The sequence below is a fragment of the Oxyura jamaicensis genome, chromosome 2 (genome assembly GCF_011077185.1).
Source record: "Oxyura jamaicensis isolate SHBP4307 breed ruddy duck chromosome 2, BPBGC_Ojam_1.0, whole genome shotgun sequence".
Taxonomy (NCBI): Eukaryota; Metazoa; Chordata; class Aves; order Anseriformes; family Anatidae; genus Oxyura; species Oxyura jamaicensis.
This window is the reverse complement of record NC_048894.1, coordinates 78,937,493-78,963,539: the sequence shown is the minus strand read 5'-3', so window position 1 is coordinate 78,963,539 and position 26,047 is coordinate 78,937,493. Positions and strand designations below refer to the sequence as shown.

The 26,047-nt window shown below is 43.3% G+C and overlaps 1 protein-coding gene across 2 annotated transcripts in view; it reads right to left on the bottom strand.

Annotated features, from left to right (window-relative positions):
* Positions 1 to 3,438: 3,438 nt before the first annotated feature.
* The window catches only part of LOC118162054 (cadherin-20-like), a 91,893-nt gene continuing 69,284 nt past the window's right edge, over positions 3,439 to 26,047 (bottom strand). For both annotated transcript variants that reach the window (XM_035317973.1, XM_035317974.1), the window contains 4 exons: positions 16,098 to 16,465; positions 9,103 to 9,397; positions 7,289 to 7,408; positions 3,439 to 3,863 (listed from right to left, as the gene is read on the bottom strand). In XM_035317973.1, coding sequence (XP_035173864.1) covers positions 3,601 to 3,863; positions 7,289 to 7,408; positions 9,103 to 9,397; positions 16,098 to 16,340 — 921 coding nt within the window. In that variant the 5' untranslated portion in view covers positions 16,341 to 16,465 and the 3' untranslated portion in view covers positions 3,439 to 3,600. The remainder of the gene's footprint in view (positions 3,864 to 7,288; positions 7,409 to 9,102; positions 9,398 to 16,097; positions 16,466 to 26,047) is intronic.

The following is a 26,047-nucleotide window of genomic DNA, read 5'->3' as shown; positions in this document are numbered from 1 at the left end:
TGTGGCATCACAGAGGACAGCCTAGTATGGCATCAAAGAAGAGAGACTATTGTGACATCACAGAGTAGAACCTGGTGTGGCATCACAGAGCAGAACCTAGTGTGTCATTAGAGTGGACATCCTAGTGCGGCATCACAGTGGTGAGCTTTGTGTGGCATCAAAGAGGACATCCTACTGTGGCATTACGGAGGAGAGCCTTATGTGGCATCACAGAGGGGAGCATAGTGTGGCATCAGCGTAGAGCCTTTTTAAAACACAGAGGGGAGCCTAGGGTGGCATCACAGCGGGGAGCATAGTGTGGCGCCATGGAGGATAGGTTAGCGTGGCATCACAGAGCAGAGCCTGGGGTGGGATCTCAGAGGAGAGCGTGCTGAGGCGATCGGCTCCGGGGCAGACGCGTTCTGCAGCGGAGCGGGGGATGGGGACAGGCAGGGCTATTTTCCCCGCATCGAGGCCACTCGAGGCAGCCGAGGGAGCCGCCACAGCCCGGCAGCCCCCCTGAGGGAGGCTGACGAGGCGTAGGCGGAGCCAGCAGCGCCCCCTCCCCGGCCGTTCAAAAGCAGCCCCTGGGGAGCGCGGCGACCAGGACGGGCCGACAGGGCCGGGCGCGACCGTTTGCGCTGCAGTTCCCGCAGGGAGGGCGAGCAGGGAGGGCAGTGCGATCCCCCCGCCCCTAAGATCAACTCATCTGACGACTTTCTACCACTAGCTGGGCCGCGATGGTCCACGCTAGGCAGAGAGCTCTCTCTAGAAAGCCTGTAGCCACCCAGAGTGCCTGCTCAGAAATGCGGCAGGTCAGGTCTCTGGGTGCAGGGAGTGCCAGAGCCTGCTGCTGCCATCCGAGGGCGGCAGAGACACCGTGTGCGTGAGGTGTGAGCAGGTGGATGACCTGGTCCGCCTGGTTGCAGAACTCGAGGAGGTGGAGAGGTTGAGGGCCATCAGGGAGCGCGAGCGGGAGACAGACTGGTGGAGCAACTCCCTGCAAGGCCTGAAGGAGAGGCACCGGGGTGAGACTCCCCAGATGGGGGTGGGCCCCCTGCCCGGTCACTGTCGGGCAGAGAGAGGGGACCCAGGAGTGGAGGAGGAATGGAGACAGGTCCCTGCTCGGCGTTGCAGGAAACGCCCCCCCTCCTACCTGCCCCACCCTCCCAGGTGCTCTTATGCAACAGATTGGAGGCCCTGGAGCTTGAGAGAGTGTGTGGAAGAGGGTGTGGTGGAAAGTTTACCCAGGAAGCCTAGGGCAAGGAAGTCTGCTCCACGCCTCAAGACTGCTTCCACCAAGAAAGAAAGAAGGGTGATCGTGGTGGGCGACTCCCTTCTCAGGGGAACGGAGGGCCCTATCTGTCGGCCTGACCCCACCCGTAGGGAAGTCTGCTGCCTCCCTGGGGCCAGGGTCAGGGATGTTGCCAGGAAGCTTCCCAACCTGGTTCGCCCCTCTGATTACTACCCGCTACTGATAGTCCAGGCTGGCAGTGATAACATTGATGAGAGAAGCCTGATGACTATCAAGCGGGACTTCAGGGGGCTGGGACGGTTAGTGGATGGAGCGGGAGTACAGGTGGTGTTTTTGTCCATCCCTACAGTGGCAGGGAATGGTTCAGAGAGGACACAGAAAGCCCACCTGATAAACACGTGGCTCAGAGGCTGGTGCCAACACAGGAATTTTATGCTTTCTTCGACCACAGGGAGCTTTACTCGGCACCCAGCCTGATGGCTGCAGACGGGTCCCAACTGTCTCCAAGGGGAAAACGGATCCTAGCCCAGGAGCTGGCAGGGCTCATTGAGAGGGCTTTAAACTAGGTAAGAAGAGGGACGGGGATGAAACAAAGCCTGTTGGAGGTGTTCCAGGGGGAGCAATGGCAAGGCTGGGGGAGAAGGCTAAGGCCCAGCTGAAGTGCTTCTACACTAATGCATGCAGCATGGGCAACAAGCAGGAGGAGCTGGAAGCCATTGTGCAGCAGGCCGGCTATGACTTGGTTGCCATCACGGAAATGTGGTGGGACCACTCTCGTGACTGGAGTGCTGCAATGTCTGGCTATAGGCTCTTCAGAAGGGACAGGCAGCACAGAAGGGGTGGTGGAGTGGCTCTCTATATTAGAGAGTGTTTTGGTGTCGTCAAACTTGAGGCTGGGAATGACAAGGTTGAGTCGCTATGGGTTAGGATCAGCGGAGAGGCCAACAAGGCCTGATGGGGGTCTGTTATAGACCGCCAAACCTGGATGAGGAGTTCTCCAGACAGCTGGCAGAAGTTGCAAAATCGTCAGTGCTTGTTCTTGTGGGGGACTTTATCTTCCCAGACATATCCTGGAAGCACAACACAGCCCAGAGAAAGCAGTCCAGGAGGTTTCTGGAGAGCGTGGAAGATAACTTCCTGACGCAGCTGGTTGGCGAACCTACCAGGAGAGGTGCCCCGCTAGACCTTCTGTTCACTAACAGAGAAGGACTGTTGGGAGATGTGGTGGTCGGGGGCTGTCTTGGGCAGAGTGACCACGCTTAGTGGACGAGGGAAAGGCTGTGGATGTGGTCTACCTTGACTTCAGTAAGGCTTTTGACACCATTCCCCACAGCATTCTCCTCAGGAAACTGGCTGCTCATGGCTTGGACTGGCATACACTTTGTTGGGTTAAGAGCTGGCTGGATGGCCGAGCCCAGAGAGTTGTGGTGAATGGAGTCAAATCCAGTTGGAGGCCGGTCACTAGCGGAGTCCCCCAGGGCTCGGTACTGGGGCCAGTCCTCTTTAACATCTTTATTGATGATCTGGATGAGGGGATCGAGTGCACCCTCAGTAAGTTTGCAGACGACACCAAGTTAGGTGCGTGTGTCGATCTGCTCGAGGGTAGGAAGGCTCTGCAGGAAGATCTGGATAGGCTGGACCGAGGGGCTGAGGCCAACGGTATGAAGTTCAACAAGGCCAAATGCCGGGTCCTACATCTGGGGCACAACAACCCCAAACAGAGCTACAGGCTGGGAGATGAGAGGTTAGAAAGCTGCCTGTCAGAGAAGGACCTGGGAGTATTGGTTGAGAGTCAGCTGAATATGAGCCAGCAGTGTGCTCAGGTGGCCAAGAAGGCCAGCAGCACCCTGGCTTGTATAAGAAACAGCGTGGCCAGCAGGGCTAGGGAAGTGATTGTCCCCCTGTACTCAGCTCTGGTGAGGCCTTCTTTACTGAAAGGGTTGTTAGTCACGGGAATAGGCTGCCCAGGGAAGTGGTGGAGTCACCATCCCTGGAGGTCTTTAAAAGACGTTTAGATGTAGAGCTTAGGGATATGGTTTAGTGGAAGATTTGTTAGTGTTAGGTCAGAGGTTGGACTCGGTGATCTTGGAGGTCTCTTCCAACCTAGACTATTCTGTGATTCTGTGACTCTGTGATTCTTTCTCTCTTTCTTTCTTTCTCTCTCTCTCTCTCTCTCTCTCTCTTTCTCTCTCTTTCTTTCTCTCTTTTGTAAATTAATTTTCCTCCCTTTAAAAAAAGTGTTGCTTTTGATGATTTTGGCAGTTGGAAACCTTTTTTGAAAGACAGACTATTGAACACTCTGTTTTGACATTTTCTGAAGGAAAGTTCCTTCTTTGATCTCATATTCTGCTCATCTCCAGTTATCGCTATACTGAGTTGGAAAATAGCTGTAATGAGAGCAAATAGCAGCTGTGCAGCTCAGCCACCCCTTTCTGCCCATCCTGATGTGGTGGATACTCACTTTGTGGAAATCTGGGTGGGTTGTCATTGACATCAGAGAGGGTGATGTTGACTGTGGTTGTTCCAGCTAATCCTCCCAGCTGTCCACCCATATCCTTGGCCTGGATAATCACTTCATAATATTCTTTTGCTTCTCTGTCCATGTTCATCAGAGCTGTCCTAATTAAGCCTGTGAGATTGAGGGGGGAAAGCAGTTTCGGGAGCAAAAGAAATGGTCATTAGAGAGTGCACAAACAAGGTAGGGTGGTCTTGCTCCTGCATCATGCTCCCTACAAACGAGACCAGACTCTGCATTCAGTCTCACCTTTGCTGGCACAGTAATAGTCACCCAAATTAAATTTAGGTTAACAGAAGGTGTGAATTTCAAAGGAGCCCAGTTCAAGTGCATCGGCTGTGGGGCAGGCTGTCTGTTCAAAATTAAAACGCTGCCTTCCAAGGGAGCTGGAAAAGTATTTCGGGAAAACAGTGCACAGCGCTGAATTACGGCCCTGCTCAGGCTGAAAACGTCCACACAAAAGGTGGAAGCAATGTGATCCGTGAAAAGCTAGACCACGACGAGTTTTACAGGGCGCCCCTCCACACGCAGCCCTGGAGGCAAGCCGAGGCAGGCCACGGGCTTTGCTCGCCTCCTAGGCCGGGGGCGACGGGAACAGTTTGTGGGGAGCTGGAAATGTCGCCCCTGTGGGAGCGTGAGGGCAGGGGTGGCCGTCCCTTTGCTGAGGGGAGACGCTTCTGCGACAGGCCGTGAGGTGGCAGCAACGCTTCTCCGATGGAGGCTGCCAGCAGCCGGCCCCGGGACCGGGACACTGCAGCGCGCAGGGTCCATGCCACGCCGGGCAGGGGTATAGGGGTGTCCCACCGCACGGCCGTGGTACTTGTGGGTGTCCCACCACACAGCTGTGGTACATGTGGGTGTCCCACCACACAGCTGTGGTACTTGTGGGTGTCCCACCACACAGCTGTGGTACATGTGGGTGTCCCACTACATGACTGTGGTACGTTTGGGTGTCCCACCACACGGCTGTGGTACATGTGGGTGTCCCACCACATGGCCATGGTGCATGTGGGTGTCCCACCACACAGCTGTGGTACATGTGGGTGTCCCACCACAGGGGCCACAGTATGTGTGGGTGTCCCACCACACGGCTGTGGTATACGTGGGTGTCTCAGCACCCGTCCCCCTCAGCCCCAGCACCCATCCTGTTCGCGCATCTCAACATGCGCTGCTTGCACATCCGGACACCGCTGGCCTGAGTGATGCGCGTTTAGTCATTATTTTTAGCAGACAGACAATGTATGGGTTTAATAAAAAAGCAGTAAAAAGATATTGCATTGACAATTATCGCGGTATGTAAAAGGAAAGAAATAGCGACCAGAACTGAACAACTCACACTGCACTATTTTATTCGTGCTACCCGGAGTCCTTAAGAGCCTCATCTTGCAAAGCTGAGCGACTCCCGTGAAGTGCTGTAGCTCCTCAATTCCCATGAATGTAAATAAGATATGAAAACGCATAGCACTTTGGAAAGTATTTTCTCCATAAACAAACATTTTGTAGAGAATTTCCACTCCTGGCTTGTCCTTAATACAGCACAAGCTAGATCTAAAAAAGACATTAGTGCCTACATTTGGGGCCTCTTGTCCCTAGATGAGGGCCAGTTCAGCACACCAGCACTCAGAGCCACGTCAGAGTCCCACACTCCCTCTTCTCCCACCTCTGGGTCCATCCTCCTCTGACAGGTTTGGCTTTTCTGGGAAAGCAGTGCAGATAACTGGCATTTTTTTTAAAGGAAAATGTAGGTTTTTACAAGGTCCCCATCACCTGGATGCTTGGCCTCCCTATGTAATGTCTGGTGGAGGGGGGTAATACTTCTCCAAGAAGAACCCAGAGGAGTGGCCATGCAGAGTAGGGAGTCTCCTACGCTGCTGCACACAAGTGGTCAGCAAAGGAATAATCCCTTCTTGTGGGAAGGGCTCAGATCCTCCAAAATTAGGTGCAGGTATCATTTCTTTCAGCAGACTGAGTTGGGCTCACTCATAAAAAAATAGTAAAGAGCAGAGGCAATGTTCCTTCTTTTATATAACAGACAAATGGTTTCTTGGGATGAGGGAGACTCAGGTGCCTTTGCCTACTGCACTTGAGGGGATTTAAATCCACATTTTCTACCTTCTAGGGGAATATGATCATGAATAGGCCATAAAAGTACTCTGGGAAAAAGTAGGAGGAGAATCTCAGCCTGTCCTTGAAGTGATTTACATATACATTAATACGACACCTGTGAGGCCAGCAACAGAACAAGAACAGAACCACTATTCTTGAGCTAGGTTATATTGGGAGGTGAATGATAGACTCCAAGTGCTGCTAGCAGAGGAATGTATTGAAATGGGTTGCCCATCACCAGGTGCTTTACTCACTAGCCATCACTGCAAAGGAATTGGTGATGATTTATGGACCACTTCTGCTTAGGAGAATGTGAGAGGGACAATTGCATTTTGTGGGTTAGTGAATGCTGCAGGTCGGTTTGGGAAGCTGATTTGAATTCTGTGCCTGTGATGGGAGAACAGTTTCTGGATCACAACTGTGTGTAGCCTAAATGGGTGCCCCGATGACTGCTTGTGAAGGCTGAGACTGCCCTGAATATGTCCTGAGATGCAGGACTAAATGACTGGGAAGTTTCTAAATGGAGAAAGAGGACATTTTCTGGGTTAAATAGCAACCAAGTACATGATTTTGTACTTAGGGACCTATCTTCTGCCTAAATTGCACTCTAGTTGTTAAATCTATACTGGATCTGAAGCTGAATATTGCCTCTGCTTTCTTAGAAATCATTCAACACTAACAAAAATTATGCCCTTATTTGTCCGTGTTTTATAAGCTGATTCCGAAATGAACATTACTGTTTTGCTTATATGGTATAGGGGTGACTTGCCACATAGAAGTTTGTCTTTGGATAATGCACCTACTCCATAAACTGCTAACTTTCAGAAGTGGATTATGTAATTTATTTTTTATTCTTCTTATTTTGTACCCTATGGCTCAGCAGTGACTATCATCTCATGATTTTCTGACCTTAGCACTACAGATGCCCTTTAGAAACTGTCAAAACCTGTCAGATTCCTCTTTTGGATATAATCCTTAGATATATACAGAAAAAAGAGTGAGAAAGCAAGTAAAACAGAGAGGTTGTCTTGTAGATAAATTTAAGGTTATTAACAAGAACACCCTTAGGTAAAACTACTCTAGATAACTGCATCCTTCAACTTGTACTTTCCAGTTCTGGTTACCAACTACATCTGTTGAAGTCATCATTGCAGTGATAAAGGCAACAAGGATGTTTGGAGCATTGAACACACAACTCCCTAACAGCAGAAGATGGTCATTCAGATGAACATATCACTGCAGAGAGCACATCCTTCTTCTGGGGTTCATTACAACAGTTGTGCTCTAACCCTTTAAGAGAGCTGCCCTATATTGGCTCCAAGCCATAGAAACATGTTTCTGTGGCCACAGTCATGATGCACTGCTTTTTCTTTCTGCTTGAAATGTTTTCTTTCAGTTTTTACACTGGCTCATTCCCTGGTGAAATGATATACCTGTCCGAGAGTCCACAGAGAAATATGGTTGTCCTTGGAGAATACTGTACACTACTCTCGCACTGTTCCCATAGGTTGGGTCATCAGCATCTGTTGCTGTCACTTGGATAACAGAGGTTCCTGAAAAAATAAAACAACAAAACAAAACTAAACAAAACCAAACATGAGGTAAGACCTTGTGGGATAAAGAGCTGTCTTGAAAAGTGCACAGTTCAAAACAAATTGAAATGTCTAACAAGCTTTCCCATATTTCTCCATTTGATGCTGGAAGTGTTTGTACTTATTGCTCATACTTGTATCTCATTAGCACTAGAGATTAATAGGCATAAATTCATCAAGCATCTTTAAGAAGATATAAAAGTGCAAGTACTCTATGTACCATAGTTGTAAAATTGCTGATCTAACAGTACTTTGTGGTTGTTTGCAGACAGTGATTAGTAATATGCTACTTGCTTCGTTCCCTCCCTTTTTTTTTGCTTTAAAATGTTATTTAAATCATTTCTAATAACATCTATAGCTATTCTGACATAAATCACAAATTGCCATGGATGCTGTAGGTTGACTAAGGATGTAAATTATCCACAAATATTGAGCATGAAGGGATGTCTCTCTGAGATAATCTCTCTGCGGCATTGCAGTTTACACTGCATGGACTAGAGATTATACCCTGCTAAAGTGCCTTGTGGACTCTGCATAGATGCATATCCTTTTTTTTTTTTTTTTTTTCTTCAATTGGTTTTCAAGGTCTGCTTCCTCTAAAGCTAATAATGGCTTGTAGGTGATGTAATTTATCAAGAGCAAGGAGAAGGTGAGACATAACTGAAATATATGAGAGTTTTGACTCCTTAAAATGTCAGACAATGCCTTTATGAATGTATCTACTCTTCTACATAATGTTTTGTGTTAGAAACAAATCTAGTGTTACTATATACTCATTGGAAAATAACCACGAATTCAAACTACTTGCTAATATTAACAAATATTATTTCTGAGTGGAACTTTTGAATTTGATACTTTTCTCTAGCTTTATGTCAACATTATATTGAAGAATGAGAAGTTGAAGCGTATCGGTAACTTCAGAACATGTGATTTATCTCATAATATCTCTGTAACGATGTCACTGGGCCAAAAAGCAATATGCATCTCCAAAAGAAAGAAAAAAATCCAGAAAAAGTAGTATTTTATGTGACTATTGGAATTGCTATATGGTGACAGTGTAGGTAGGTATGCTGCGATTTGACTTCTGTCAGCACTGCAATAACAGGACTGTTTTTGACATGATCTCACTTTCTAAGAAAGTGCAGAGCAAATAGCACCAGATCTTTGGGATGCAGGCTTACAGGTTTAGAAGGAACAAAGTTGCTAAAAATTGTTGTCATGTCTATAGGATTTCAAGGGCTCCTGGACAGTATTTCAGCTCTCAGTATGACCTAGCACAGTTTCTAGTTTCTAGAACTGTGTTATTTTCTGGCTGGTAATGGATGTCTAATGGTCATTACCATTACTACCATCTGATGGCAGGGGAAAAGTGGCGCTACATTACTGCAGGTTGTCTGAAGATGACGTTCAAATTACATCCTTTTTGAGCTCTCCAGCCCCCCTTAACATATTTCCTTTTTAGAGGTGCCCAGTGGATGGTGGTGTAAAGCTTACATTCCTTCTTCTGAGACAACCAGGCACCCATGGGGAAGCTCTCCTGTCCTACAGCTTTCACAAAGGGCAAAAACTGAGTCCAAGGAGTCAGGGAATTGATGATTTGTTGACCATTTCTAGTTTGGCTGTAGGGGGAAGAGACTCCACAAAATCTGTCTTACCCACAGGTGACATTTCCGGTACAGAGGCTACATATGGTCCATCCAGGAATTTGGGCTCATTGTCATTGATGTCTTGGATTTTGATGATGAACTCCGACTCTGGTTCCATTGGCCTGCCTGTTCTCCTGTCCAGAGCCTGTGCCCTCAGGGTGTACTGCGACCTTTCTTCCCGGTCCAGTCTCTGAATGGCATGAATGTCCCCTGTGGTATCATCGATTGTAAACACAATGCCAGCTCCCTCTCCCGAGAGGATGTATTTGATGGAACCATCTCCTCTATCCATGTCAGAGTGGAGCTGTGGAAAAGACCAGGACTCAATTAGACCATGAGCGGGGAAAGCAGCTGCTGAGAGACACTAAGCACATGAGTGTCCTGAGCATTTTGGTCTCACTGTTGGGACTCACAAGCTGGTTTTAATGAACTTGTTTTGCTGAAAGACGAAATGCTTAGTAAAGTCTGTGCCAAAGAGTTGTAATAAAAAACCCTGTTCTGTCTTCCCATTTCTGCACCCACAGCTGTGCCAGAAGAAAAGAGAGACTCCCAAACAGGAACAGGCTCGGTGCTTTTTTCAAATCTCACTCAGCACAAGAATTATGTTTTGCCCAATTGCAATGGCCATTGAGAAGGACTCAGTGCCAGGTTTGGGATAAGGAGAGGTCAGCAGAAATACAAACTGCTTGCTCATGTGGCTTAAGAGAAGTCAAATATTCCAGAGGTAGCATAACATTGGGCAGATGAGGTAAATCTGTTTGGGATCAGGGGGGAAGCAGTATGGAAGAGCTAGTCAGCTACTGTCATGAGTCAGAATTCTGAAATTTTTCATGTGAAAATTGTAGCAAGAAAAATTAAGCTGGACGATTACATCTTCAGGAAAGAATTATTGTCAAACAGTATGTAAGGTAAGCAATGAGGAATGTTTGATTGTGGCCATAGCAGGATATACAGATGAGAGGCATCCCAGATATTCTAGGGAATTAGCAAATGGATTTATTGCATGACTGCTAATTAGTTCTGAGCAGCCACAGATTGCTGGGAATGCAATAGAACAGAGGAAAAGTAAATGCAGTGCTAATTAACATCTAAAACAGAGAAACAAATCATCCTGGGGACTACCATTCTGTTAGACACCTGGTTCCCTCTGAAATACTGGAATGACTATCAAAAGACAAACAAATCACTTAATTTCACTCACACTATGAGGCTGCTTAACAGTAATGCTCATGCTTCCATGCTTCTGAGGAACAGAGCATAAAAGCCTGACCAGTGCTCAGAGTATGGTACTGGTTCAGTCCTAATGAGCAGGATGGTAATAGAACTGAGGAGCAAGAATGAAAATGAGATTTTAAAGAATGGCTCATGCATGAATACTGTTCTCAAATGAGATTATCATATTGGGAAATAAATAAGAAATAAATTATTATTATTATTAACAATAATAATAATAAAAAGTGATAATCAGAGTGGCCTCACTTCAGTTAAGCACATTTTAAAATGCACGTGAGCTAATTTTCTCGAGAGATGTGGTCAGAAATAAGTGTGTGTTTAATGCTTTGGTGAATTCAAAGCACATATGTGAATAATTGTGGAGGATGGGGCCAAATACATGTAAATATTTGTACTAGAGAGAAAAATCTTGGAATAATAAACTGGATATATGAACACAGGATTGGTGGGATTTGAATAAAGAATCCTGATAGAAGTGGAAAATTTATGTGGAAAAGCAGAAGTCAAACCCCATGCATTTGATTACAGACTATTCTCTCAAGCAAGCACGAAGAAATCTCATCTCTGAGTTGAGACATGGAAACATAGACAGAGTTATACAAAACTTCATAATTGAGGAAAACGTTCTGTGGAGATGTGGACAAATTGTATTATCTGACCTAAGCATTTCTAATGCTAGTGGACTAGCTTTTTAGCTGTTACAGGGCACATGATCCTATCAGCTTGAGAGAGACCATTTCCCTAGTGATGGGTCTGTTTGGAAGATGCTCATTCTCTGGCAGTTGTTTTCCTTACTTGCCTCTCAGTGCAGCACAATACCTACACAAAATTTGGGCCTTGAGCTGTTTTTATGGTAAGTCTGAGGGGGGATCTATGGATTTTCTATGGCACTTGCTACCCTGGAGAGGGGTCTGTATTTAGTGGCATAGTGGCTCTTAAAGACTGGTGTGATGATGACTGTTAAAGGCAGGTACCCATCTGCCACAGCAGAACTCCAAAGTGGCTGTAAGAGCTAAAGGTACAGATTGTGACAAGTGTCTTGTCAGGTAATTGATACTTCATTTCATCGCTTTGCTTCTGGTCTCTGCGTGGCTACTGCATCTGAGAAACATTAGTCCTTTGGAGGAATGCTGGCAGCTCCCAGGTGATGGATCAGCTAAATGCAGGAAGAGCAAGCCCAGAGAATATTGGCAAAACCAGCTAAATTTAGATGACTGCCATGTGCATTAATTCTTACATAGGCACCAGAATTGCAAACTGGCGTATCTTCAGGAAACAGCATTTTGTGATTAATTTAAAGAAAAACCTAGTGGTTGTCATTATTTACCCTAAGCACTCATAACTCAGAGATTATCACTGTTGTAGCTAGTAAACAAGATGCTTCCAGAAGGAGGACACTATTATAGCTTTTCAAATTGATTCAGAACCACTAAGCTACATCTTGGGCGTTTATTTTAGTGCATCAGTGCGTCAGTGAGAGAGTGCAGCTGCTCAGACAGATACAGATGTTAGACCTGACTGGGGAATTATAACTGGGCCTGATGGAAGAAAATGTGTTTTGGAACATCAAAGAGTCTTCATTAAATTGGAAAAAGGAAAGAGAAAGTAAAAGGTAAAGGCAAAGAAAAGGCACAGGAAAAGAAAAATGGTAGAAGAGGAAGAGGAAGAGAAAAGGACAAGAAAGGAAAAAGAAAAAAAATAAGAAAAGGAAAAAAAGAAAAAAAAAGAAAAAGAAAAAAGAAAAAGAAAAAGAAAAAAGGAGAGAGAAAAAGAAGAAGAAAAAGAAGAAGAAAAAGAAAAAAAAAAGAAAATGAAAGAAAGGAAAAAGAAAACATTTTAAAATAGCAGAAGGTGTTCTGGAAAGTTCAAAAGACTTAGAAGAAGATACTGAATAAAATAACGGGTTAAATTACACCTTCTGTCCAAAGCTCTATTTGGAATGAATGCATTTGTATAGGGAACAAACAAGGAATGACCGTGGCACACTAATAAGAACTTGGTAGTACAAGAGGATCTCTGTCTAACTGTGATTCGTTAAAAACATTCATTGGGTCTCAACCAAGTCTGGGGAATAAGAAATGCTAGCAGTAGTTTTTCAAATTCTCATATAGCCTGCTCTTTCTAGACAAAACAAAACAAAACAAAAAAGAGGATAAGAGTTAATAATTACAGACTGTAATAAATCGGAAAGAATTTGGTGTCCAAAGGGACTGAAGCTGACACTGTTGCAATGACAAGCCCAATATCAGAACAGTACAGTTTTGAAGTGTATGTAGAAGTCACTGTACTGGAAAGGTGATCCAGTTTTAAGCTGGCTCTGTTTTATGGGTGGTACAATAAATTGTGCTGCCATGTGGCTGACACAGAAGTAGGAGGAATTCATTTGTACTTTCTCCTCCATATTAAAGAATGAACTATGGGAGGAATGAAAGAGATAAACCCTGAGAAATTGTTACCTGCATCAACCCAAGCTGCTGCTTTTGATAAGGATAGTACAAAGATTAAGGAGGCTGTATCTGCACCTAAACGACATGTTTTTCTGGGAAAGAGCACGTGCAAGAGCGTGGTGCTTCCAGGGGCAGCTCAGGGAAGGACTCATGCAGATCCTCTAAACAGGCTGTGATTCTGTCCTTGACGTGCTCTCCCATCTCTGCCTCCAGGAAAGTAGCACCTGCAGGGGATTTTTGTGAGGATGCATAAGAGTTTTTGGTTGATCTGGAGTGATAGTTTGTAAAAAGGATGCATTTTATTCACTTGTTCAGTTGCTGTGGTTCAAATGCCTTATTCCTTTGAAACAGGGCTAGGGAGTCTCCGGCACTGCAAAGTGGTGAAATTTGTCACCAATTCAATTACTGAAGCAGTTTGGGATGCTGGATAAATGTGGAAAATACCTGTTGCAGCACACGTGGGGGTTTTGGTTTCCCTAGTTCATCCTATTAGCCAATAATGGCCACCTATAAGAAAGCTGAAGCCTTGTACTTATCTGTTACGGGGAAACCTCTGAAGCTAAGATACTTTACGCTAGAATAATGAGCACTGGAGAAAAGCAAAAATTGTACTGACTTCACCTCAGGAAGTTTCCTTTCATTTCCCTTCCCAATAAATATTTTGCACCATGCCTCGTAGGTATGTAGGGAAGAACATTTGTTACAGCAGACTTGAAAATTGTATTAGGCAAGCCTGGACCCAGGGTTGAAGTCAAAGTTATTTTTGGTTTGCTCCAGTATTTGCGTAGCTAGCCAGAAACAGCCATACAGGGGCATCAGAGGAACTACTCTCTTATGGTAAGCCTTCAGATTATGAAATAAATATAACTGGATCAACGCTGTATGTTGTTTCCTTCTGACACGGGCTGGAGAAAGCAGACAGACAACAGCAAGGCCCAGCTAGCAGGACGTTGCAGGGTGCTGTGGGTGGTATGGGTTAGGGGAGGCTCTGCCTGTCCAGAAGGAGACCCAGGGCTGGTGCTTGCACTGAGGCTGTGGGCCTGAGGTCCTTCTGCATAGCTCCATGCGAGCTATTTCTGAGCCTGCCTAGGGTGACCTGGGCTGAAAAATTTCTGTCCTGCCAGAACAATTAATTCATCCAGCAGCCTAATCCCTGCTGACCCCTTTCCTAAGAATCCCTAAGGAACAGGCAGCACGGATGCAAGCAGGGTGATGGGTCGTGGTAGGCTGCAGCTTCTTCCAAGGCCTGCGCCTTCAGGTGTTCGGCGAGAGGGGAGGCCTTTCCCTCCCGGGAACCACCACCCTTCAACACACCGCTCCCCTGGGTGCTTGGTGCCCAGCTCAGGGATGGGAGAGGATATCTGAGCCCCAAGGACCCCTTTTGGCAGCACAGTTCCCTGGTGGTTGGTCTACATGGAGCTGACCTAGGAGGCCGACGGAGCAATCTAGCCAGCAGCTCACAAGCATGTGGGGTTAATAGGCCCTGTTAACCCTGAGAGATAATGAGCCCTTCTCGTCCCTGTGCCAACCCAGCTGTGGTGTTGGCCATCCTGGAGAGAGAGCTCACTCAGGGTGGCTTGGCCCTTTGTGTGGTGGACACAGAGCATGAAGAGTCGTCGCTGCTTCCCCCATTTTGGCAGAGCTGAGCAGGAGCAAGTTCAGGAGCACTGCTGGCTGTGCCAAGTTTTTGTGCTCCTAATGACACAAGTCTAAAGAAAAGATGATTCGGCTTCTTCCAGTACTTGCTGTAGCTAAAATTCAGCTCACAGTGTGAGTCTGGATTTGTTTCAGATGAAATTGAGTATGTGAAATAATATGTTTGGCCATTGTTCCAAAGCTGTGAATTGCATGAAAATAAATATTAATTTATTTAATCAATAGAGATATCATGAGCAGAAAAGCTAGGTACAGAGATGAATGAAGACTAATGTGGTCTCATTTGATGCCAATCACTAGTAATACCAATGCTATGAGAGGAAGGAAGGAGAGCACATCTTGCTGTCAGTCGCACAAGAATAAATCAGGAGGAGGTCCTTTGAAGCCAGTGGATTCATTTTGATTTATCCTGGTCTGACTGAGGGCACAGTTTAGCTCTTTGTGGGTGTAAAACCATAAATACAAGTCCAAAATTGGCCTCTAGATTTGTAGTACTTTTTTTTTTTTTCTTTTTTTTTTTTTTTCTTTCCCTGCAGATGGATAGCTTGGAAGGAAAAAAAGTTCTGTGATCATGTAAAAATAAGCAATGAAATCTGAAGGAGTTGTTTTCTGACGTAATTTCTTAGTTCTTAATCTGTCATATCTACCTATATTGTAGTCTGTGTTTATCATCTAGATGTGTAAAATCATAACTGTATTGTTCAAACACTTAACTACACTAACCCTCCCACTTTTCCCACATTTGTTACCTCTGTTTTAACTAGACGCAAACCTAGTGCTGCCAATAAATCTTTGAATAGCAGGTCAATATGTTGAACAGTTCAGAGTCTTTACAAATGTTGGGAAAGCAGAATAAGGAGGATGGATATAGTGAAGTAGACTGTGATGGCAGACATTACTAAGCCTGATTTCCATCAGCTTGTATCTCAAGGAGCTACAGAAAAGTGAATGCAAAGTACTACCAGGTAGATGGGGTAAGTTTAGCAATCCATTTTGCAAATATCTGTAGTGATGTATGGATTCTTAGTGTGTAAGGGATCTGAAAATTTGGCTCTGCAAATTGGATTTAATAAGTTGTCCTTCTATCTTTCTATATTTGGAGCAACTTCTCTGTAGTCCACAGAATTAACCTGGGGTCAAGCTGTGGTTAGCAAAGAGATAGTCTGACCCTAGAGATCTGCAGAAAAAAAAAAAAAAAGAAAAAGAAAGAAATGTCAGTTTTCATGAGATTACTGGCTATTTCATTTGATTGTGAATTTCATCTTCTAGCTGACTTGATCACAGACAGAAGCATGATCACAAATGCTTCCTTTCTTTCCTAATCCTCCTATGTCAATATAACCTTGCTTTGTGTTGACATTGTAAGAGTCGCTGGAAAGATCACAGCAGATTTTCTAATACTACCTCAATTACAGCTGATGATGGTAACAGAAGATCTCTTTGAAATAGGCAAATATATTGACAGCACCTTTAAACAGAAATTCTTCACAACTGAAGGTGACACTGGTCAAAAGCTCTTGGTAGCTGAAGTGAAATTAATGTAGGTGGATTCACTGCCGGAAAGAAGGTAGAGACAAGGCACTTAGAGAAACTTCCCATGTTTTGCCACAGTCTGCAGGTACACAAAAGCATACACTGTGCCAGATATCTTCCTGGTACAGCTCTTACCTTCCCAACGTACAGAGGGTCAGTTCCTGTGTACTCCTCCAGAACAAAGAACTGGTTCCACACCCAACTCCTCTTCATACGCTGATGCAGCTTGTCTGAGAAGTTGTCTTCTGGGCCTTCAGTGAGTGGCCTGGCACTTCCTGACAGCACAGTTGTAGTAAGGTCCATCAGTCCCCAAAAATACAAGGAGACCCCAAGTCCAAGCAAGTTCTTTGCATTTCTCATTCTACCTGAAGTCCACATCTGTATACTAGGGTTGACTTAGAAGTCAAAGCACAGTATCTTAGGTCCCGTGAGAAGAAAGTAGGTCCTTTTTGTAGTCCTTTGAAATGTCCAAGAGAGATCCTGGTTCTGGGAACGACAGCCTCCTGTAAAGTTAAAGGAAATTCATAGGAGGATGTTTTTTTCCCCAAGAAAAAAGAGTTTCCTTGATAGGCAAATATGCTATAAATTATTTAATCTTCAATATAAAAATATAATAACAGGATGCACAAAGCTAGGAATACTATTACCATATAAGTTGCAGAACTGGAACCTCAGATACAAGAATCACCAGGGCTTAGTCAATAAGTTAGAGTGCTCTGCTTTGCTAACTTAGCTGTAGTGTTGCTTTATAGTATTGATTGGCATGAGTTAAGTGCGTACCCTTTAGAAATATTTATGACCAGAAGTCATTAGAGAATATTTAAAAACTGTTCACTCTGGAAATTTATAATAGCTGGTGAACACTTTTTGGCAACTGGCTTTTTCTTTCTGTTTAGAAACCAGGTCATTGTCATTACACACACGTGCACGCAAACATGTCTACTTAAATACACATATTGCTACATTGCAAACCTTGAATCTCATTTCTAGCAGCTGCAAGTTATTTCTGTTTTTAATTATTCTTTAAACCTCCCCTGTTTCTTGAATTCAGTTTTCACACTCTGCTGCCTCCTCTCTGAGGAGCTGATTGCTGCTACAAATGCAACATTTCTGGAATTTGAATGGTCAGTTAATCATTTTATAACCCACAAAAGGTTTCAGAGTGTTGACGGTCACATGCTATTGTGTGATATGTCCAACCAAGTCAAGCTAACACATTTTTCCTCCACAAGCCTGAAAGACCTCTTTAGGCTGAGGAACTCTGACCTCTATCAGAGGACACTTTCTCATCAGTCTAGGATCTTTTGTTGTCATGAAGTCAGATTAGTTGGTGACCTCACTCCAGGCTATGGATTGGAGCAACCCTTTCCTTCACTGTTTTCCTGTGTTTAATGATATGATGCTGCAGTCAAGCTTCTCTGCCAAAACACTCCATACATCCTCTGTGGGCCCAGTGTTTTTGCTCGGCTCTCAATTCTCTTCGAGAAAAATGGACTCATTAGAAGAGGCATATTGGGCTCTGAGGCTTAAGCGAATAGTTTAATTTCATTTTACTGCCGTTCTATAGTTAAGTCTTTAGGCTTAATTAATTGTTTTATCCTGTGGAAATAAAAAGCAGTAGGAGACATCTGTCAAATATTCCTAATTGAAATTCGTGAAAGATTTCAGAATCTTAAAAAGTATCTTAAACATTTGCACAACAATATTTTGAAGTGAAGACTGAGACAGTACAATGCTCTCAACAGAGAAGAAGAGAGCATTAGAAAATTCCCCAGCATCTAAGTTGATATAACTGGAGGCCTGGGACCCTTAGAAATCTACTGAAACAACAATTCAGAATTTAATTCAGAAGTTCATTGAAGTCTGAAAAAGGCAGCTTAAGTCTGGAGTAAATGTCCACAAGGGAAGTAAACCCAAAATAACTACCTTAGACTGATTTCTATACACAACAATATTTCCAAGTATGAAGCCCAGAAGGAATATGACTACACAGTGCTGCTAGTAGTGAAGCATAAAAAAAAAAAAAAAAAAAAAAAAAAAAAAAAAAAGTGAACATGCTCTTACCTTGAAAAGTTTAAAACTTAAGGCTAGGTACAAGAAAGAAAGGACAAACTATGACCACAACCACAGAACACGGTAGATCTATTCTCAGCACAGAAATTTACGGAACTGCCAGTTCTTTGGATATGGGCTAGATAATGTGCTAGGGTTTTTTATTTGAAAAGCCAAAGAACATGGTTTTATCTAAGCAGTACAGGGCTAGAAGGACCACCATAATCTCTGTGTGTCTGTCACTTCATGAAGAAGCTGGCAGTTCTGTGAGAGAGGCAGGGACAAGGCTCAGCTTGCTGGCTGCCCACCGTCCAAGGAGTCCAAAGGCAGTGCATGGAGTGCTTACCTCTCTGCACTGCAAGTCCTTAGCTCCCAATAGCCAAAATACAGTTACACTTGGGGAAAGAGACTGAAGTCCGTATCACATAATAGGTGCATACACTTTGCTCTTAGCCTGTTGTCAACAGCAAGTTTTTCTCAGCAAAGACATTACTGATAGTGTTTTACTAGTGAATAAAGGTGGGGAGAAGCCTCCCACCACCACTGTCCACAATCTGAGGGAACCCATCACTGCCTCTACCATGTAATGAAGGGAGAGCAAAGGCCGGCAGGCCTCAAGGTCCTGGAGTTTTTACTTTAAGAAGTGTTGTCTCCTGTATGTCCATTATATTTTTGTCTGTATGGCCAAAGAAGTGACACAACATGATGAGCCAATTCCTGTGGCAATGAAAATCATGTTTATAGGTGACTGCCCAAACCATGAATTCAGAACTAATGGTGCCAGTTGTCTCCTGCAATTAAAGTCAGCCAACAAAGGTCAATAGCTCTCAGTCAAGGTAGTATTGAGATATGGATAAAAAAACTCACAGAACTTCTTATTCCCAGTGCAATCCTACTTAAAGGAGGGTGACTATCAGGAATTTTGCCATTATGCAATATAAAATCTCGTAGAAGGATGTTCCTTCCCTGAGTTCCTTCCTTCTCCATTTAATGCCAGCCCACAGTGAGATGGTTATATATTTTTATAGGCAGGGAAGATCACAGCAGAGATGAGGCGGCTCAGATTGGTTGTTTGTTTGGTGTGCTACTACCAGAGTTTCTGGATGTTTCATTCCTTTCTAAAACTTGAACAAGCAGGCTCAAACTTGTCACATTTTCCTTCTTGCCTAAAGGCAAATTACTACTATTAATAACAGTGTTTAACCACAAATAGTTCCTCTATCACTGAAATTGAAAGAGAATTAGCTTTTTTTTTTTTTTTTTTTTTTTTTTTTTTCCTGTCTCAGGTCTTCAGATCATATTAAAAGAATTAAAATAACTTTTGTGAACTTCTGGCCTGTGGTGCTGTTGATCTCTTTGGGGCTCCTTTTCCTCAGCTTCACCTTCCGTTGGCCCCTGGATGTGCAAGGGGTACTATTTCTCTAGTAAGGTATTTCTCAGTAGCATAAAAAGCACTGATGTACAGGAAGGGTTTGTGTTAGTACACAACTATGTGTTAGTACACAACTATGTGTTAGTACAAGAGATAGCTGAGGTACAGTTAAGGTCATGGAAGACTGGGTCCTTCAGAGGACTTGTGCAGATGGCTGCTTCAGCAGCTGAGTGTGATGGATGAGGATGGGGTCACTTGGACTGTAGATACAACATTTGGTGAGGATGATGGCCACATGCTTTGAATGCGCTAACTTGGTGGGGTCTCTAGCTTTAAGTAAACCTTGGAGCTTTTTGCCACAGATGGATGACGCAAGCATTGAGGCAGAGTCTGTGCTGCCTCAGGCTGGGTAGTTCTTTACAGGGGGATAAGGAGGACTGGTAATACAGCAAGGCACTTGTTGGCATGACTGAGTGAGACCTCTAACGTTCTCTTAATTCAAGTTGTTTCTTGGACTGTTTGTCATATGAAATACATTAAAGAGACTCATGTTTCATGGCTCAGAAATGGGAATGGGCAAAGGATTTTAAAGCAGTAAAGGGAGGGAAATCTTGTTTTGCTTGTTCAAACACACACACAAAAACTAAGATATTACGCCTAAGAAGATTGCATGGCCACAGCCTGCACAGGGTATTTTATTTTTCAAGAAAAATTTAAGTGTTTTTCAGAACCTGGTTTGCTACCCACAGTTGAGTATGCCATTATAATAAGCTTAGCTGCATCTGTGCAGTTTAGATCCCTGACCCAAAGGGAACACCTTTCTTGGCCCTGCTTTTGTGATGAATATTTGATTACTAACTCAGTTGTTTAGGTTACTCTTTTTCCTGCTCTTGCCTTGCAGATGTTGCTGAAAATCTTTTTTCTTGCCACTCAACAGTAACAAATATGGCTTTTGGCTTCATAAAGACCCGTGAAGATCTAATTGAACCCTGTGCAACTGGTGGCCTATACACAACACAAAGGAAGCATCTAATTGTTCTACACAAAAGAGTCACAATAATGCACTTTCCACTGTTGCAAATACAATTTTCTCTTTCAGCACATACTGTGCAAGTGAAATAGGCATATTCCAAGTGTGAGCTCCTGTTCGTGCTCCATTTTTAAAGACTTCCCCCCCCCCTCCATATTTGTACAGTAATTAAACTATTCTTAATTTAATATCTAATTCTGGTCAAAGATGAAAAGGAAAAAGAAGTATCTCCCAGAACCGACTTATAGCATTTCTTGCATGTGACCCATTTATCATGTTAATTCTGAAGAGAACAGCACTCCCAAAGAAAGGATAAAAATATTAATAGTTTGGATGACCATGTGGGCATGCAGAGAGTTCCACTGGGATTGAAATGCATTGTGCTCATTACATATTTACATAAATGCCAAGGATTTTATAGTCAAAAAGCTGAAACTTAAAAAGGTTTATACACATGTTTAGTGCATTTGTCATTTTGAACAAGTGGTCTCCCAGAAAGTCAGTGGACTATTTGCATTCATAAAATTAATTACATGCTTGCATCTTCTGTCCGTGTACTTTCCAATGGATTTTGTTGTGTGGACCCAGCACTCATGCAGAATGCTACAGAGTTTACTGGATCCCATGCAGGTACATCGCCTGAGCAGAGGCAATTCGCTTACAGGAGACATATTACACTGAAAAAAAGTGGGGAAGAAAGAGGCAATCACTTTCAAATTCAGTCCCCAACTTTCTCGGTACATAAATACAGAGATGTGTGTGATTAATTTTCTCTGTACATAAATATACAAATGCGTGTGATATTTTTAATATATATATATAAATGTTTCTTAGCAGCATATACACTGCACTAAGAATATGTTAATGGACAATGATTTTTGTGCTTAATGACACCTTTAAAAGAGCCACCCCACTCCCTATTTTGTCAAAAGAAACCAAACTACTTGGTAATAAACCAAGTAGGGAGGAACTGAAGTTGAATGAAAAGAATCTCCAAGTGTGCTATTTGCTTATTTCCTTGAATTTCTTGTGATATTTTGAACCCAAGGTGGGGGTGTATTGTGTATTTTTTTTCCCTCATTGAATGAATTATTCTTTTATGTTTTCCCAGATTACTTCTTAGGTTTCCTGTACCCTTACTTGCTCACAGCTTTGTCGTAAGATGCCTTTGCAATAACCCTACAGGAGTGCCAGTCATTAAGAAGGTATAGGCTGTGTTCTGCACTAGGCAGACCACCTGCAAAAGGTGCCTAACAGCAGCCTCCAAGACCACTCTCCTCCACACAGCCTGGATTTCTCTTGGGCAATTTACGTAATCCTGGTCTCATTTGAGAGATCTAATGCTTTCAGTACCTGAGTTAAGTACCTCTAAACAGGCTGATTACAGTCCTGAATGAATTTGTACTACTTGCAGACCTGCAAACGTTTTATCTCTGTCCGAGACTAGTCCTACTGTTATTATTAACTACTGGGCAAGTTCAAATTAAAAATATAAATCTAGAGGAGTTCGTTACTGAAAATAGGCTAGGCCTGAACATGTATTTTTATTTTTACTTCATTTTACCGAGATCTTCATAAATACAACGAAATTTGACAACATACCATATGGTGCATAAACTTTAACTCACAATACAATCCATTGTCATAAAATTACATCCACAGACCAGTCAACAGTCTCTCCTGGGACACATCAGTGAACTCATTTTACTCAAGATCTGAAGTCCTTCAAAGCCACAGAGTGCATGCAGAGCAAAAATTCCCACAGAGTGACAGAGGGAGTCCCATCTTATAAATCCCAGCCCTATCATTACAGGCTCATAAAAAGATCAAAAAAAATGAAACATGCACACAATCACAAAGTAAACATTTTCAAATAAAACAAAGCTGATAACTTAAATCAGGTGAGGATCTGATCCCCAGCTTCTACTCAGTGGGAGGTACTGTAAATGCTACATTAAAAAAGCAGGACAGAAGGAAGAGGAGGTTTCAAAAGCTCCGTGCTGGTCTGACTCTGCTGAAGTTAGCCTCAGAAGGAACTAATGAGGCATCACAAATACATTGGGAAATCCAAACAAATGCCAGATAAGACAACCCCTGTCCAATCAAGGACATACAAAAATATATAAAAATCATACCAGTTAAACTATCATTTTGAAGAGAAAACTCTTTAGTTTTCACAAATTTCTGACTACTTTTGCCATCCTGTCAAGAAAAAAAAATATACAAGCAACCCTGAGTTGTTACTTGATGGTCACATAAACTGTGACAATCCTCTCAAACAGGTAACATTAAAAGATAAAAAATAAGCCTCCTACTCACCCTCAAAATGTGACTTGCTATGCAGCTGTACCAGAAGCCTTTGCTCAGACCTGTCCCAAGGCTTCCACAGAATATAAGCAAAATCTGTTGTTTCCTGCCACAGAGTGAGAGGGCTGGGTGGGGATGGTGGAATTTCATGTGCTATCAAAAAAGAAGTATGGGTTAGGTGTGGTGTGAAGAGATGGTGGCTGTTAGAGAGCCAGGGTTTCTGTGAAGGCTGTGAGAAGGTAAGATCGTAGTGCTTGGTGAATCTGCCCTCCCCTGTGAATCCCGGTGTCCTAGCCAGTGGAGTACTTATGACCAGAATAGGACCTACTCAAAACCATGACAATCCTCTTGGAGAAAAACAAAAGCAAACAAACAAATAGTTCCTTCCTTCTTTATTTATTTTCATTTGCTTCTTTCTGCCTATGCCTTCTCCACTCTTCCAGTTCCTGAGCAGATGCCTAACCTGATCTCTCTCATTCCCCTGCAATGGGATAAAACCCATTGCTGTCACCTGGAACCTGAAGTGTTCATGCAGCCTGTGCTGCATGGTGTCTATGGAAGCGGACCATGTCCTTTAGCTACTAAATATTGCACTTTGGGTATGCTTGTCCTCAGAATATGACAGATTTCCACATAGCAGTGAAAACTGGACTCTTTCTTATCCCACAGCTGCTGGACAGACGATAAGGCTCACTGATACCCCCTAAGTACTGAAGATGGAAGAAGTGTTATCTCCTATCTGGAGACAGATAAGAGAAGCAGCTCTCTGGCTGGAACAGATAGAGTTATTTCAGGTAACATTTTTTCTCATGCATGATGATTGAAAGTATTGATGGGTCAGGGCCTATGTGCTGTCACAGGTGAAGACAACTTCCTAGTTTCATTATGACTGTATTCCTACTTAGCTTGGTATTTCATAAACTATTTTGACATATTAAAAATGGACCCCAAACATCCCACATCCACAAGCAGCTGCTGAAGGCAAAGAATTGAAAAGGGAATTTTCTTTATTTTTCTTTTTTTCAGCTAGCAAACAGTATTTAGCCATTGTACTGGGTCTGGCTGGGATGTTACCTTTCCCTGCAGCAGCCCATACAGTGCTGCGCTCTGCACTTGTAGCTAGAACAGTAGTGGTATCACACCGGTGTGTCTGCTGCTGAGAAGTGCTGGCACAGCATCAGGACTCTCTCTGACCCTCCTAGGGGGTGGGCAAAAAAGTGAGAGAGAAACATCACCAGGGCAGCTGACCTAAACCAACCAAAGGGATATTCCATACCATAGGATGTCACACTCAGCAATAAAAGGTGGAAAAAGGAAGAAGAGGGGAGGGGTGGGCTCTTGTTGCGAAAACGTCTGTCCTCCTCCCGAACACCGGCTACGTGCGTTGAGGCCCTGCTTCAAGGACGTGTTCAAGCATCGCTCATTTGTGGGAAGTAGAGAGTAATTTCTTTCCTCTGCACTTCCACATTGCCATTACTTGTTTTGTTATTCCCTTTCCCCCTCCCTCTTCCCCTTTCTCTTTTTTCCCTTTAGTTGAATTGTTTAATTAATAATAATATTTCCTTAATATTTTTTTTTCTCTTTAATTAAATTATCCATATCTCAACCCGTGAGTTGTTCTTTCCTTTACTTTTTCCCCTCCTAATCTGAGGAGGGGGAATGAGAGAGTGGTTGTGGTGTTCAGCTGCCTAGCACGGTAAAACCACCACAGCCATCTATCAAAATATGTGTATGCAAGGACTGGCATACAATGTGGATTATTTTATATTTTTTGTTTTTTGGTGTGGAGGGATGGAGGGCTTAAAATTGTCCCTGTATTCATAGAGGAAGGATTGTATATTAGTTTAGGAATAGCTGAAGGTGCTATAAGAGGTGAAAATCTTTCCTCCATTTCATATTCAGTCTGACATTGATCTGGCTGTCCGAAACTGGCATCTGTACCTTGTCCTTACTTCACAGACTTCCCTGTCTGAACATAAAGACATGCTACTAACCAACAGGATGAACATTTCCAAGCCTACTTCAAGCTGGTGCCTATGAAATGAAAACAGCAAAAGAAACAGAAATCTTACAACCTTTCTCTATCTGAACTGTTAGAGTGCTGCCTTGTTCTCATCACCCAGCTTCAAAGCGTTTCTAGAAATACAGAATATGAGTGTCTGGCCTTCACAGAACACTTTCAAGCAGAAAGAATGAAAGGAATAGAGATGTGCTGACCTCATTTGTCCCAGAACTGTTCTAATACAGCAAGAACAAGGTTCATAAAGCCTAAAAAACAACCTCAGATATTTTGCATGTCAACTTCTAAATTTTGGTCTTCAAAGTTGACTGTTGCAGTCTCCACAGGAAGTGTATGAGAGGTATTATCTAACTGGCTTTTGCGAATGTGACATGCACGTATAATACACCTTAAGAAGATGATTCCATTATCTATTTTCTGTCTTCTTCATAATCCACTGTTGGGACATGGTCCCTGACCCGATGACCCTGACCGCAACACATAAACATGAGAAGACCCTACTGACAACAAATGCATGGGTATCAAGGCCCATTTCTCCCACTGTGGGTAGTCACTTCACATAATCCCTCAGTTTAATGACTCTTTAATAAATAATAAACAATATTACTCAATAAACAGTTTAATGACTCTTTCTTAATTCTCAAGAATTCAGTCAAAGTTTTGCATATATGTAATCAAAAGAGAGCAAGGAAATGCAGAAAATGTGGGAGGGCTTAAAGGAAAGCAAATTAAAATACATTGCAGAAGAACTCAAATGAGATTGCAGCTTTGCTATTAGTCCATCTGTGTGTGCATTGCAACTAAAAAGATTATTTATTTATTTCTATTCTTTCTTACTTGTGGATCTGCATTTTTATTAAATACTACACTGTATCTTTTTGAGACATCAGGATTACCCTGCCAAACCAGATCTTTGCTCCTAGTGTTGAGATTTTTGCCTTTGGAAATTGCCGGTAAGTGATACTTCTAAGTAGCTAAGGTCCCTCTCAGTATGCTATAAATGTGGTAGTTCAGACGTGAAGGAAATTCTGAAAAAAGAAACTTGGCATCAGAATAGCTGCAATTAATAGAAACAAAGGATTATACCAAGAAGCCGGAGAGATAATACTTCTCAAGTGGAAATGGAGTGGGCTTCTAGTCTGACTCAAGTGAAATCCTAACCAGAGAAAGTGTAAGGGAAGGAGAAAATGTGGTATTTTTCTTAGATACTGAGTTATGGATTGCTGGGAACATGTTTGAGACTTGAAAGACAAATGCATGCAAATTTAAATGATTTGCCTGAAAGATGGTTGCTCAGAGAAACT